Consider the following 16,181-nt stretch of genomic DNA (forward strand, 5'->3'; position numbering starts at 1 on the left):
GAAGTAGTTAAAAAAATATAATTTTTTTCCCAAAAGTACTTTCCTAAAAAATACTTTTGAGAAATACACTCAAAAGCACTTTTTAAAATTTTGACCAAACACTAATTGCTGCTCAAAAGTGCATTTGAGAAAGTTCTGTCTCACGAAAGGTACTAACACAACTACCGATAATTTGATCTGAATAAAAGTATTAAACAATTTTACCGGTGTGCATCAATCAGTTCCAATATGATTTTTGCAGTTTAGTTTAAGTTTCGAATTTTAAAACTATTCGTAGGCATACATGTGTGCAGAAGCGGATGCATCCTTACAGCATCTTCATATGAACCCAACACTTTTAAAGCGTAGTACAAACTTATGCCTAATAGTTCACTTAAACTGCAACAAATAGTTAAGCCTGAATCCATAACTTTTAAAATAAATTCACTGCTAAAAAAGAGTATATATAAGCATGCATACGTAATGGATTGTAGCAACATTTCTCTATTTTGGTGAAAATGTGAAGCAAACTGACATAGATAAGATACATAGTTGTGTGATCCATGTGTTTAAAGAAGCATAAGTAGACATATTTGTCTCCAGCTTTTTATGCCATTAATTTTGTATTCTGGCACTTTTCCATAATTACTAAAGAAAATGAAACACTTGCAATGGATACCGGAACCATGATAAATCCCTTCTTACACTCAACTCTCATGCTTCACATAAGAATTGGTGAGATACTTCAAAAACATAAGGAAAGAGCATAAAGACCATGAAAATACTGATACATCAACTCCGTCACCGCCCACGATAATTAATTGCAAGAATGCTTCTCGCTAGATTTTGTTTGGGGGGCGGTGGGGGAGTGAGGGGTTTTGGGGAGGGGGGGGGGATAACGTGAGAAAATTCTATCTTCAGTGAACATCTCAGCCCAAAGCAGCAAGCAAAAACAAGTGCTTTTCCAGATTTACTCCCTGCCAATATTGTCACAAGTTAAGTTACGATTACGAAAACATTTGATTCATTCTTTCAAATCAAAGTAACCGAGGGATGCTACCAAGTCCAAGAACCTGTGAAAAATATCAGTACTTTATACACAGCAGAATTGTTTGACTGACGTATACGCTAAATTTCAACAGTTACAGCGTAAATACTCTCTCAATCCAGACAAAGCAAAGCCACTACTACTATATGGTAGATACAAAAATTGACCAGGCCCTTTACACTAACTTTGTAAACAAGAGATGCAATACATAACTGCCTTTACATGAAAAATGAATAACAACGCGCTTACACGCGATCTCATGATTGAATATACTTTTCATACTATGGAATGAAGACAACACTAACAATTGGCTACATGCTATATAGAGAGGGAGAAAGGAGTGGGAGAGCGTATTTTACAATGGGTGAGAGAACCATGGAATATTCTGAGAAGAGAGAGACACTTAAATCTGTTTCACTGTCAGCTTGATCACCGAGAATGTGGTAACAGATTTTTGGAATCCATGGCACTAGGAATTTTTCATAGTGCTAGATAATTTCATGAATCACTCCAAGAATCCTCATCATCTTCTTCATCACTTCCAGCAAAGGCCTGTAATATAGAAAACCTTAACACCAATGATATGCAGAGGCTCACCTGATTCATATTTATTCCCTTGCATCCGCGTGCCCACACACAGAGACGCGCGTATAAGGAAAGACACAGAGAGGTTGAGAGACTGACCTGACGAATTGTTTTTGCTTTCTCCAAAATGGCAGCAACTCTCAGATTAGTTTGAGGACCCTGAATACTAGGTCTTGTTGCAACTGTAGGTTTCAAATTGAATGACTGGAAAAGCAAGAAGATGCTCAACGTTTAGCTTGGACAAATAGTTACCAACTAAGAATATGAAAACTATGAACTTAGAAAACAAAGCTAAATAAACAATAATTAAACTGATGCCCAGTCTTACCTTTTTCCTTATTTGTTCCAAGAGAGAATCTCTTTCATCATCCTTCTGTATTTCAGGCCTAACCCGCTCTGTTACCTTTCTCAACTGCACAATGATTAATGTTAGAAACGTGAAGTTTAACAACACTGTACTCTCCAAGTTTGACCAAAAAGAAGCAAAACTTACTTTGCTTTTGTCATGCACAGCAAGATCGTCAATTAGTGGAGTCCGTGGTCTTTGTAGTTTCACCATGCGGACCCCATTAGTGTTTCCTTCCTCCACAGCTGGCCAAATAATTTCCGCCTCTGTAGGTGGAATATTGTGATCAGGCTTTGCATTTTCTGTAAATGATGGAATAAATGTGCCGTGAGCCACCACATTTTTCTCCAATCTCGTAGGGGTTTCTTCAAGATTGGATCTGTTTAAGCTAGTCTCCGGTGCTAACAGATGGAGGGGATGATGCTGGGACTGGGACTGGGACTGGGACTGGGGCTGAGATGGTTCAAGGCATAATGACTCAGAAGCGTCTGTAAGCCCTGTATTTATAGGAGCTGCTTTTGGTTTTATTCCATCAGTTACTGGCATATGTTGTTCCAAATGATCAGAGCCTTGTTCGTCTAAAAGAAATTCTGGAGCAACTCGACTCAGTGGTTGGATAAGTTCTTCACTTGAACCCAAAGCATCAGTAGAAGGTTTATCCAGAGAAGTTACATCTGAGATAGAATTAACAGGCTGTGTTTCCCCTCCTCTCATGGCATGCAAAGTAGACTGCTGCACCTCATGATATTGACCTGGCAATGGGAAGTGAGGCTTTACAGAGTGTTTATCACCTGGATCAATAAACCTAACTCTACTGTTTCCACAACTGAGAGCTGTACTCTCTGTAGCTACAGCTGACAGTGCCATGTTTCGATTCACAGGTTGAGCATTCTGATCAGTCCTAGGTGGCAGACTTGATGAATTGGCACCTATATGATGCTGTGTTAGCTCCTCCTCCAAATCAGGGGAAGAATGTAATTTTCCCATCCTCCATTGAATTGGAGGAAGAGGAGGCAATGGGGGCATTTCCGCCAGATCGATCTGGTCACCAGGAAGCAGGACAAAGCCAGGAGAGGTAGAAATCATTGTATTCCCGTGTTCAAAAGGATTGACATTATGGCTGCTAAGAGGTAAGGGATTTGAAACTGAAGTTTGACAAGGAACATTTGCCATAAATGGTATAGAAGAAGCACTGACGGCTCCAACTATATCAGCATGATTGGAGAGGCGTGCCTCTTCAAACTGAGGTAACAGCTCCTCTTTAGCAACACCTTCATCTATCAATTTCTCTTCATCTGGTTCTTTACACGGTATCTCGTCCTCTTTTCTGTCAGAGTGGTGGGTTGGCAAAGATGTCAAACTGTCTTGATTGCTCTGTGATAAAAGCTCTGGAAATGAAGTTTGACTGGGACTAAATGTTGGTGAAGCAATTGAAGAAGCTTCAGCAGATTGTTCAAGGTCAAATGAATCCACCTGTTGTGGCTGGGCTAACAGAGCTAATGGCTCTGATTTCGACTCACCATTATCCAGCACCTCCATTTTATCATGCTCGTGGATTGCTGACTCAGCCCTCTCTTCTGCACAGTTATCAGTTAGCAAGGGTTGAGGATCTTGATTGCTGCTGTGGGCTATAACATCTGGCACTGCATCTTGACTTGGAAGGTTTGGCAGCAAAGATAGGGAAGAAGCATCCAATGCTCGGTCAACATGACTTGAAGGCTGCATTTGCTCCATGAGAGGTGATTCATCATCGTCCAGTAATTCCTCATTGAGTTGATCATCTTTTAATTCATGCTTTCCTTCTTCAAGAGAAATAGTTTGCAATGATGAAGCATCTTCAGTGGAATCAACAACATTCTTCCTTTGGGAGGATACTTGTTCAGTATCCAAGCTTAATGGTGACTGACTGGAAGCAGTGTTTGATTCCAACATGTTTTCAGCATCAAAAGAAAGTTTGTTGTCAGAAAGAGTGTCAAGAACCTCTGGCTCGGGATGATGATAGTTGGATGCATCATGCACGAAGGAATTAGAATCTGGGGAATCGGCTATCTGTATCTCGAACTTTGATTCTACATGGCCATCAGGTAGATCAGTTTCCAATTCATTCTGGCTGGAATGTCCAATTAAGCAAACAGATTCTTCTGAAAACCTTTTCTGATCTAAAGACGAGTCTAGATCATCAATATCTTCTTTATAAGCCAAGGCAGCAAGAGAAGCAGTCTCATCTGTGACATCAGATTTATCTATCTTATGTTCTGTCTCATCTGAGAGTATTGCTTCTTTGGCCAATGATTCGAGATGTTGAGAGGTAATTGAACCAGTAGATGCACTTGCATACAAAAGCTCACTGGGGACAACACTATCTTTTTCCTCAAATTTCGTCATACTTGATACTTCATCATAATTTTCCTGCTTAGAACATGAAATCTCCACTTTTCCAGATTCAAGGGGCTGAATATCATTTGCAATTTCTGGAATCTGAGGGTTCAGCACATCAACCGAATTGAGGTCATCTACTCCACAGTTCTTACTGATGTCTCCCGGCTCAGATGTAACTGCATCACTGAATGCCCCACACGTTTCTTCATGCTCTCCATCTGCATCACCAGCTTCAATCTCTGTGGTGGTCAGGTTATGTGGCTTTTTCATGTATGTATCTTCAGCAGTTTTATCATGAGACATGGTAAACCATGAGTGTTTGCCACATTCTTTGTGAGGAGCACCCGATATATCCAGCGTTTGAGCTGAACCCTCAGAAATACCATTTGAATTCTCATTGCCTAAACCATTCAGATGATTTGGATGGTTTACAGCCAACGATGAAGGTGAGGTGTCACCTTCTTTTGATGGACCATCAGAAAGATTATATAAGCAGGTTAGATCTTCACCCAATAATGGATCCTCACGGTCCACATTGTGCAACTGCTGATTATCAGAAGACAACAATTTATGCCTGTCTTGAGAAGGAACATTTAGGAGCTCAGAAGTAAAGGGAAGATTACTAACCAGATTCATATCATCATCATCATCTAACTCGCTTTCATGCTGGATTTTAGGAGATTTTGACCACAGCAAGTTACCGGTGGCGCGGCGAGGAACATCAGAAGAATTTGATGCACGAGACACATTCTCACCTACACGCAAATTTCCATCAACCGATTCATCTGCTAGCTTGTGTTCAATGGATACTCTAGATGGAGAATCATCTCCGTTCTGTTCTGGTGCCTTGAAGATAACAGGAGCAGAGGGTGGACTGACATGCAAATCTGCATCATTATCTAACTTGCTTTTGCGCTGGACTTTAGGAGATTTTGACCACGGCAAGATACCGCTGGCGCGGCGAGGAACATCAGAAGGATTTGATGCACAAGACACATTCTCACCTACACTCAAATTTCCATCAATCGAATCATCTGCTAGCTTGTCTTCAATGGATGCTCTAGATGGTGAATCATCTCCATTCCGTTCTGGCGCATTAAAGATAATAGGAGCACAGGGTGGACTGACATGCAAATCTGCTGCATCTTCTGCAATGCTAGCTAAAGGGTTTTCACTCTTGCCATGGGCGACAAACTCTTCATTTGTTTCAGCTCTCATCCCTGCAACTTCCAAACATATTCCTGCATAAGCATGTATTGTGACATAGGAGTTGAATCTGTAAAACTAAGGGTTGTGGTTGGCTCACCAGAGTCGCAACTGCCACTGTGTTCCCTAGCTACCATAATGCATCTTTTATCATAATCACCATGTTCTGGAGGCTGGGGCAATTGAGTCTCCTCATTAACAGATTGCCGATCATATGAAATGTCAGATGTCTTTGCTTCCTTGCTAGAAATTTCGCTCTCCAAAAGGACACTTTCAACAGAAGTGCTAGGGGAATCAGAACAAGAAAAACTAGATATTTCCTTCTTAGAATAACTATTCCCATCATCAGATAATGTAGAGTTCCCCATTGAGTGAGAATCTGAAGATTGAGTTTGAAGCTTCTCACTGCTAGAAGACAGACGTAACACTTCATTTTTGCTGTTCAAAAAGTGCAAATCCCTTCTGGCTCTCTGCTCGGAGTCTGTTTCTAATTCTGACTCCATTGTGGTTAGGGCATCTACATAATTATCTATTTCACTTGCAACATCATCAGACTCACAACCAACACTTCCTTCTGTTCGGCTTTCTCCATCCATTGCTATTTCCTTTTCATCAACTATGCTATGAGTAGATGGCAATAAATCAGTTGATTGCAAAGTCTGGTTTGGTCTGGAAATTTCTCGAATTTGATCGTGGTAGAGATCCTCAACGACTTCATCCAAGCATGTTTTTAGAGCATTGCTCTCTTCACTTTGTGGTGGAGAAGGAGATGAAGATGCACTCTTGATCCTCCGCATCACCTCTTTATCAGGACTCGGTGGTCTAATATCTTCAGTGTCCATCGAAGTTTCATAAGCATCAGTTGATGTCAATCTCAAAGGTGATGAATCGATACCAATTTCATGGACTACTCTATGCTCTGGCAAAGTAGCCTCCAAGAACTTGTTCATATAGCTCTTTCCAGTTTTTGGGTCAAATGGAAATCCATTCAGCTTTCTTTTCAGCTTCACACGATGTGCAGGAACATTTATACCATTTTCAATGCGTTCCTCCAAGAAAAGCTGATGAAGTCTGTAGAAATGTGAGAAGCACACAATAAGATACTCGACCAGAACAAACATAACACACATCTAATACATTAATCATCAGGGATCTCACTTGGCATGTGATGTAGGCAACACCTCAGGTGTCTCCCCATTCCTCCAGCGAGAACCTCTCTTCTGCAACAGCGAAATAAAATATTATGTTGAAGCACAAGAAGTGATATTACAAATTCAACATCTTCTCTGATATTATCACCGAGAAGAAGCTGCTTGCTGATGGGATGAAATTGTAAGAACCCTCCAGAAACGTTAGCCAAGATGGAAAGACTATGCTTTATCAAAGTAATCAAACCCCACCCCCTTGCCTTAGGCAGCATCTTCCTATGCAGAATACAGGTTTTCTCTACTGCATTAAGTAAAAGTCATCTTTCTGCCTATATGCTAAAGCTAAAGAAATTCCTCTAATCTATAACAAACATCAGATGCATCAGATTTGAAACAATAAGCACATTAGGACGCACAAATTTGCTCACATAGCAAGTAACAATTTCACTTCTTAGTACAGGTGTCACTTCTTAGAATGTAATTGGTCGTCTATTGATGCAGGGCTTTACCTGCTAGTTTTACTATACCAGCCATCTATTTCGTATTTCGTATTCTGTATTTCATATCTCTTATATTGTTGTTATTTTATTATGCATTTTTATGGTACTAATATATCGGCTCCTGTTGCTTTTTTGAGCCGAGGGTCTCCTGGAAACAGCCTCTCTACCCTTCGGGGTAGGGGTAAGGTCTGCGTACATATTACCCTCCCCAGACCCCACTTGTGGGATTATACTGGGTCGTTGTTGTTGTTGTGTAGTACAGGTATCAACTTAAACTTTAATACTTTATGGTGAGATCATTCTGCTCCCTTTCTCCTTACTCTCTTACGGGTCAAGATGGAGCTATGAGGGGCTGGCTTCAGAAAGCATCATGAATGAGATCAGTGGAGGCTCGAGCAAATAAGCACACGTTGCCACATAAAACCCTTCCAATTGTCAAACACCCCCACCACACTCCCCCCCCCCCCCCAAGGAAAAAATGAGAGTGTCATCTCAGATACCAAGCCAGAGAAATACCACTAAATCAGCATGTAAGTAAACCAAATGGTTGCAGAGAAACAGGAGCAATAGTTTCTCTTTTTTTTTAATTACCTTTGACTTGCGAGTTTTCTTTTCCCTCTGAACATCTGAAGTTGTGAATGTATAAGAGGATGTCTCCACTTTAAAAGATGAAGGGTCAGTATAACGTTTCAGACATGCTCCAGCTCCAGCAACATCAAACCTTTTACAATCCAATAAGTTTGTCAAACGCTATTCAAACGAAGTTTAACCCTCTATGTAATGTTAAGCTGTTGACGATAAATATCAGAACATACTTGTCTAGAAGGAATAAGCGAGGTGGACCTCTGCATTCTTCATATGAGTCCATCACAAATCGAGGCAAATCTCCACTTGTAACCATATTTTGGTCGATTCGCAGATTAGGATGCCAATCAGTACCTGAAGTAATGTTTGTGTTACTAATACTTTTATCTACTCATCAATTATATAGAAAACTTAATAAAATCTTCAAAACACTAATATCTATTTATGACACATGTTGTTTTAGTCGACATTACATGTTCAAGAAACTGAAAGATAAACCTTCGCTGTATACTCTACATATATGCTCATGTGCACATATACAACAACAACAACAAAAACCCTGTATAGTCCCACAAGTGGGGTCTAGGGAGGGTAGTGTGTGCGCAGACCTTACCCCTACCTTGAGGGTAGAGAGGTTGTTTCCGATAGACCCCTAGCTCAAGGAAAGAAAAAGAGAGCAGTAACAACAAGCAATACCAACAATAAGATAATAAGAAAACAAGCAGTAACAATAATAAGATAATAAGAGAACAAGCAGTATCAACAGCAATATAATACATGTGCACATATACAAACATGTATAAAACAATTACAAACACCCCAAGACTAGAAATGACAGAATCTTTTGGTACGGAAGTAGAAAGAAGCAGAAAAGCCATCAAAATGCACGAAAAAGCAAAGTACAATAAGTCTTCCAGGATTATTTTGGTGATATTGACAAATGATCTGCTCTTAGCACTTACCAGCATTATAGAAGAAGGAAGAGTGATTGGTCTGTGAGAGGAATGCCCTCTCAATCAAAGGAAATTCTGCTTCAAGCTGCTGGACCCTGACTGTCAAACTGTGGCCCCTTGCAGCAGTTGCCATCACTTCTTCATGTAAGTCATGGAATATCTCAGCAGCAAACCTTCAACATTTACAAAAAGCAAGCTTAACAAGAAATACCAACATTTTAGACGCTACCACAATCAAACCGAACTTCAACTACAGTATTCTTATGAGATAGCACATAAGATCCAGGAAAGAATCTTTCTCTCTTTTCTTCTTTCTATATTATAGAGATATGTACAACTTTTATCATCAGTTTCCTTTATTTCTTTATCTAAAGTAAAGGAAGGGCTAAAAAGAGACAAGAATTTTCACTAAAAATAAAGAAGACCTCTTTTCTTTGCCTTGATTTTGTTCCAAAGGACCCTCTTATTCTCATGGCCTGGTCTGGTCAGTACCCAGTCGGGTATCCTTTTTTCCAACGAATTTGAACTTGAAAACCAAAATGCGTGTTATAGTTGTAATAATTCTTTTAACTGAATAGTTAATATTCAAGCAACAAGAAAAAATTTCCATTTTTTGTAAAATTTTTGTAAAAGTAAAATAAAATATATAAAATAGAAAATTCGATCAAATATAATAAAATAGAAAACTCGATCGAAATAAAAGTCAAATAGAGTGATCTGGAATCACTTGCAGGGACATAGTACACAAGCAGAAAGACTCATATTTGGCACCACATCGTATTAGATTCTCCCAAATATTTCTGCCTCGGAGTTAGTTAGTCAGCACTAAGCTCCTATATACTCGAAAACAGCATTCATATCAAATCAACCCAGACAAATACTAATATTTGCTGCCATGTTTCAACTTCCAAAGCAAGGTTTGTTAAACTATGCAGGTCGTGGTAATCTAAATTGCTTGGACGCGGGTGCGGGTGTCCGACACGGGTGCGGATCTAGAGGTCGGATCCTTCGAGGTGTAAATTCTAAGATTCGGCGATACGGATCCTAGTAGTGATACGGGTGCAAGGATCGGGCTAAAAATAATTCATAAAAATAAAAATATAAAGATACCTCTAAATTATGAGAAATTTTGTGGAATACTTATGTTTAGCTTGTAAAGTGTGGATTTCTTTTTTATTCTCAAGTTGTAGATAAGTAAAGGATTGATTTCCTAAAATTATCTGACAAAATCTGGTCGGATCTCATACCTACACCCATATTAGTGTCGTGTCGACACAGGTGCGGTACCTAAACTGCTATGTCGGAGCAACTTAGGTGGTAATGACGCATCTAGCCAAAAAAGTTATTCTGAGAACAAAAACAACCTAGTCCACATTTACTTGTAAAGGCTATGATTAGCGGGTTGGGAAAAAAGTAAGAAAGAAAATGCAAAGACAAGGTTCATATTGGAAACAAAATGATCTAATCAGCAAATCCAATTTTAACAATTCAATTCATCTTCTCACAAATTCACTCGGCATTACAATTTAAATAGTAAACTAGCTACAGATGTCTGAAGTTTCAATTCTCACTTTTTTTGGACAAGCATATTCTAGTCTATCAATTCAAATAATACAAAGAGAGGAACTCCATAAAAATATTCTAAATCAAATACTAATTCAAACAATCAACTCAAAAATTCATATTTCATATTTCCATTTTTAATAACTCCAAATTGTATCCTAACTACAAATTTCCATAGATTTCAATACTGGCATATTTCACTGTATCAATTCAAATTACAGAAGAAAAAAAAAAAGACGACTCGACGCATAAAGTTCACACAGCATTTACTTGTAAAACGCCAAAGTTCTAAAATCATTGACTCACAAACGCGTATTTCCATTTTCACTATTCCAAATGGTATACTAATTAGTGTGTTACATTTTATCTATTCAAATTACAACCAAAAAAAGGACTCGAAACACGAAACTTCACTCAGCATTTGCTTGTTCACTTGTAAAACGCCAAAATTCTAAAGCCAATAATAAACTCACAAATTCATGTTTCACTATATCGCTTCAAATTACAAAAAAAGGACCCAAAGCACAAAAATTCGCACAGCATTTACTTATTTACTTGTACAGCGACAAAGTTCTAAAGTCAAAAAAGCAAAAAATAAAAAATAAAAATAAAAATGAAGATGAAGAGACTAACTCGGCGAGGTCACCGAGCTGGCGTAAAACACCGACAAGGCCAGCCATAGCAACGCCTTCAAGCAGAGCTTCTGGATCATCTTTATCAGCAGCTTTATACAGCTCTGGATCAGCCAAGCTGTACTCGTTCCTTATCTGATACCTATTCAACGGCATTTTTACCAAATCAAAACCCTAATTCCTCTAATTCAGCATCTCAATTTGCACATACACTACATTTTCCACATTTAATTCATACACATGGAATCCATGTGTGTATCTATTGCGGATTTTGTGTATAGCTGTATCTTCGTTGTGCGCGTTGGTAATTGTAGCTATTGATAGGAGAGAGAGAGATAGAGAAAAATGAGGTGATGTGAATGTACAGTTTGAGAGGAAGAGGTGAGGACTGAAAGAATGAGGGTCGGTTGACTCTATTTTACAAGGGGAACATTGTGTATTACACTTTCTTTCTTTTTTTTGGCTTTTCATTTTGTTTCCGGGTTCGAGCCCGTAAAATTCATTAAAAGAAAAAGCATTTTTAACTGAATTTTTTTATTTTTAAAACTCAAACTTTGATCTCTATTTGTAAATGCATGATCACATTCATCTCATATTCATCTTGCTACAATCCTTTGTAATAATATTTATACTAACTATTAATTACTTTCGTGTATTATAATTATTATATATTTAAATTATTTTTCAAATGCTTTTAGAATTTGTTTCCTAAATCACCTTGAATGTGTCTTAGCTAAATACCGAACGATTAGAATTTCTTTCTCCTGTAATAGTAATAAATCGATGCTAAAATTAGCACCTACTATAATGTTATTACTCTTATATATTTTAGTCTCTCAACCATCTCAATCTCACTAACATTTTAAAAAAAATATTACCAAAGATGTTACTTGTTGGTTACAATCTACATGTATAGATGTTGAGTAAATTTACTAATAATGTGATAGTGATAAATTGAAGTACATGTTGTAGTTGTGTTTCACAGCTACGTATTACTACTATTTTTATACTTTAACCTCTCAATCATCTCCTATAGACTAAATTGACATCTTTTTATAAGTATTTTAACTATAAAGTGGAATATAAGTTGTAGTTCATCTGTCCGAATGATATTACTATTTGGTGAGTCAACAATTTTTTGTCATTAATTATGAATTTAAAATAATGTTTAGTTGTAAATTTATACTTTGTGCAGTAGTTTCTAAATATATATAACTTGAGAATTTTTGGAAGGGAATGGAACAAACAAAATAGAGATGGTATGTACGCAGTATGCTGTACAAAGGCGCGGCTGAGCTGGTCGTGCCGGTCATTGTGGGCCTCCCTTGTTGTATTGGATCCCGCATCCAATTTCACATAGCACATAGCCTATTATAATAATAATAATAATAATAATAATAATAATAATAATAAATTCCTAGTATGACTAAAACAAAATTGAGTGCCCTTCAAGGTCTCTCCCATTTATTCTTTTTAATTTTATCCGGCCAAATGATATGTTATATAAAAAAGGATATTTCAATACACAAAATATTTTGTGTTCACGCAATATTGGAACAGTCCTTTGACTCCAGATATCAATGATCGATCCATAACTCAAATTCGAGACATATAAGTAATACAAAAATAATTTTACCGTCTTTCAACTCAAATTCCTGACATATAAGTTTTAAGAAAATAATTTTACCGTCTTCCAAGCATCTCTTTCCCTTCCCAAATGATATTGCATATGTGTAAAGAAATTGGTTTCCCCATTTAATTACTCTACTAGTGAAAAGGCAACAAGCTTGTCCTCATATGACAACTTTATTTTGATTTTCTTTTTGTAATATTTGTACAACACGTAAAAATTCAACAGCAAGAAAATATCAAAGATTAGTAGATCGTGGAGGAAAAGGATCTAAAATAAGTTATCAAAACTAGTAATTTCTAATTATTTGGATCACGATGAGAATTAGCACAAGTTGTTTCCTCGGTGGGCCCGTAACTGCAGACCAGGCGTGAACATTAGGCTTCATAAGGATTGTCACGTCTTCCATTAAAATGGACATGTCCCAATGCGTGAATTAATTATCCTATAAACTAGAAAAAGTTTCTTTTTTATTCTCGATTTTCTTTACCATATTACCTTCCCCTGTAATTATTTTGTTCAAGAAAAATGACGATGATAGTTAACATATTTAATATTTTCTATAAACTTGGACATCTCAAAATTAGATTTTTGTAATAAAATATAAGTACTTATAAACTAAAAGAGTTATTATAAACCATAATCTTTCATAGTTAAAAATATTTTAATATCGTAATCATTGAAAAACTGCCTAAGGTCATCTCCAACCTTACCCCCGTTCTCCATAATGGGGGCAATTTTTGGGGTAATTTAGCTCAATCCTCCCCCATTTTTGTCCCCAAAATGGGGGATGAATAGTGTTCCCTCAAATATGGGGTACACTATTCATCTCCCCTACTACTATTCATCACTTTTTTATTATTATTTTATTATTTAATCTTTTAATTTATCTCTTTATATATATATCTAATTATGTTTATGTAATGTCTTTATAACATTAATTTTACATCTTAACTTTGGTGTATAATTTTGATAAATTAATTTTCGTGCATTTATTTTTTTTATTTAAAATTGTAAGTTAATTTTATTATAAGTTATAATTGTACAAAAAATATATAATTATCGCAAAAAATGAATGATGCGAATATAAAATATTTGATATTGCAATGACTTCACTTTTATTTGAATTATTAGTTAATCTATAATAATTGTTTACAAATTATATTATTTAAAATTTTATGAAATTGTTTTAATGGAAATTACAAATTAATAAAAATAAAAGATGGAAGTTGCTTAATGGAAATTAAAAAATAAAATTGAAATGAAAGATAATAATACAATATAGAAGAGAGAGAAAAATATAAAAAAGTGGTGGGGGAGAGGAAAATGGGGAAATTGTTGGAGTAAGTTGTCCCCAAAATGAGAAAATACTCATTTTGGGGACCAAAAATGGAGTAAAAGTTGGAGCCCACCAAATTTGTTAGGTATGGAAAATTAGTATCCTTCTTTCTTGTGAGAATTTTTTGTTTGTTAATTTAAGCCTTTAAGGTTGGTTGAATGTTATGGTATTTGTTCCATTTTAAAGGAGATCGTTGGTGCAACATATTTTGACAAAGATAACTGAAATGAATTGACTACAAAGCTAGCTAACCCAATTTTTTATTTTTATTTTCAAAAAAAGCCTCAAATCGAAACGGAGTATTGATTAATCTTTCTTCCTTCTCTTTGTAAGGGTGATAGTGTTTAATTTGTGATTTTTGACTCATGGTTTATAGCTACAAAAATGCGTTATATATGGTCTATGATAAGAAATAAAAATTTAGATTAAAATTTAAAACATTATCTGTGTATGATTACTTATTTACTAACTGGCATTTTTGACCTTCTCGTTTAATTTTGTTTGTCAATTATTTTGCCCATAATTTCTGTTTTAATTGTTTACTTCACACAATAGGTCAAATAAAGGGAATATGATTATGATCGTCAGCAAAATTCGAAGCAGGGCAGGATCTATGAACATCAGCGCTGGCCACCTAATCTTTTAAGGTAGATATTATTACCCTTTTAAATTCTTTAAAAATATATTTTTATGCATGTCTTATACTTTTTTTAAGTTTTCTTCTTTTTCATATAGTATAGGCTAGGCCTCTATCTTGATAAATTCTGCATCCGTATCTAATTCAAAGTAAAACATATATTATATGTGTAGCTTAAACCCTTTTAGTCGCCTGTTGCAGGTCCCCGTACATACTTCTACTTCTAGAAGTAAAAATACTCCCTCCGTCCCATAGTATGTGTCATGGACCTGGTTACTACTAATAGTTATCTCAAATTATTTGTCATTTTAGAAGTTCAAGACAAAATGATTATATTTTTCTTTTTTTACCCTTAATAATCAATTGCATTCACATTTAGTAAAAATATAGATAATGTCATTGATAGAGATGACACATAAATTGAGAAAATATTTAATACGGGTAAAGTAGTCAAAAACTATTCTTTCTTAAGGGACGTGCATAAGAGAATCACGACACATATTATGAGACGGAGGGAGTAGTTGTCAATTACTCCCTCCGTTCTAATATATATGAACCTGTTTGACTGGGCACTGAGTTTAAAAAAAATAAAGATTTTTTGAATTTGTGGTCCTAAAAAAGTCAAAAAGGGGTCCAGGATATTTGTATAGTTATAAAAACTTCTCATTAAGGGTAAAATTATAAGTTTAAGCTAAATTGTTTTCAATTTAGAAATGGGTCATATTTTTGGAATAGATCAAAAAAAAATAGGTTTACATAAATTGAAATAGAGAGAACAATATGTTTCAGAAGTTTCAGGTTCGAGCGTGAAAATAAAAAGTTATAGTAGAAAGTGCTTTTCTTTTAATAAGTATTATACGGTGCAAATATGCATTAGTTGGGATTTGGATGCGAATACTAGACATCAAATGAGAAAACAAAGAAAAAGTTTAATAATTAAAATGACTTGAGAATACTCTCTCAACCTTTCTCAATATTTTTTTCCAGAGTTGTCCATTTTCCGACCTAGACGTTTGCCTTTTTACAAGGCAGAAAATACAGCAGACCAGGTCAACTATGAGAAATAAAGTTGTTTACTTATGCTCCTCAAAATAAATTTATGTACCGACGGATTATGCATATTTCTCAATCGTTGAATTTATACGGTAAAAAATCAAATATTTCTTTTTTAACAAAAACAGATGATTTGTTTTAAATTTCTCAAGCTTACTTTCTTATGAAAGTTAATGTCATTCTCCTCGGTAGTACTACTTTTGTCTTGTTCTTAAATTGCGAAATTGATAACTATGGTCCACCCCGACTTAGGGAACATAGAATAATGTTTTATTTTTTTTAATAGGAGAGGTTACAAATATGTGATATGCAACTATTGTGTAATCAATATTCACGAGAGGCAGCAAATATGCCTTTGGTTTTTAATTTGCTGCTTTCGTCGGATAACCCAGGGAGTAGGATAATATTTTTAACTCTTTTTTCCATTTGTCTTTTGTTGCAATAGGTTTATTTCTCTGCCTAAGGCTAATCACTTAGTAAAACAATTTGTCGATTTTATTTTTGTTGTTAATGATGGATAAGGATTTTCAACTACTCCAACTACTAACCAAGAAACAAGGTATGATCATTTGAGAGTGATTTTGGGTAAGAATTAGTG

The 16,181-nt window shown here is 36.0% G+C and overlaps 1 protein-coding gene across 6 annotated transcripts; it reads right to left on the minus strand.

The window, feature by feature from the left end:
* Positions 1-1,054: 1,054 nt before the first annotated feature.
* LOC107790712 (uncharacterized) lies at positions 1,055-11,393 on the minus strand. 6 transcript variants are annotated; one of them, XM_075222829.1, is made up of 11 exons: positions 10,926-11,393; positions 8,739-8,902; positions 8,007-8,130; positions 7,783-7,912; positions 6,702-6,763; positions 5,644-6,614; positions 4,965-5,557; positions 2,106-4,880; positions 1,941-2,024; positions 1,712-1,816; positions 1,055-1,579 (listed from the first exon to the last, which is right to left on the minus strand). In XM_075222829.1, the coding sequence occupies exons 1-11, from the start codon at positions 11,078-11,080 to the stop codon at positions 1,526-1,528; spliced, it is 5,217 nt and encodes a 1,738-aa protein (XP_075078930.1). In that variant the 5' UTR covers positions 11,081-11,393; the 3' UTR covers positions 1,055-1,525. The 6 variants fall into 6 exon arrangements, with proteins under 6 accessions (XP_075078930.1, XP_075078929.1, XP_075078928.1 ...); XM_075222828.1 differs by having other exon boundaries at positions 2,106-4,883; XM_075222827.1 differs by having other exon boundaries at positions 4,965-5,563.
* Positions 11,394-16,181: the final 4,788 nt, after the last annotated feature.

This window comes from Nicotiana tabacum, chromosome 10, assembly GCF_000715075.1.
Source record: "Nicotiana tabacum cultivar K326 chromosome 10, ASM71507v2, whole genome shotgun sequence".
Taxonomy (NCBI): Eukaryota; Viridiplantae; Streptophyta; class Magnoliopsida; order Solanales; family Solanaceae; genus Nicotiana; species Nicotiana tabacum.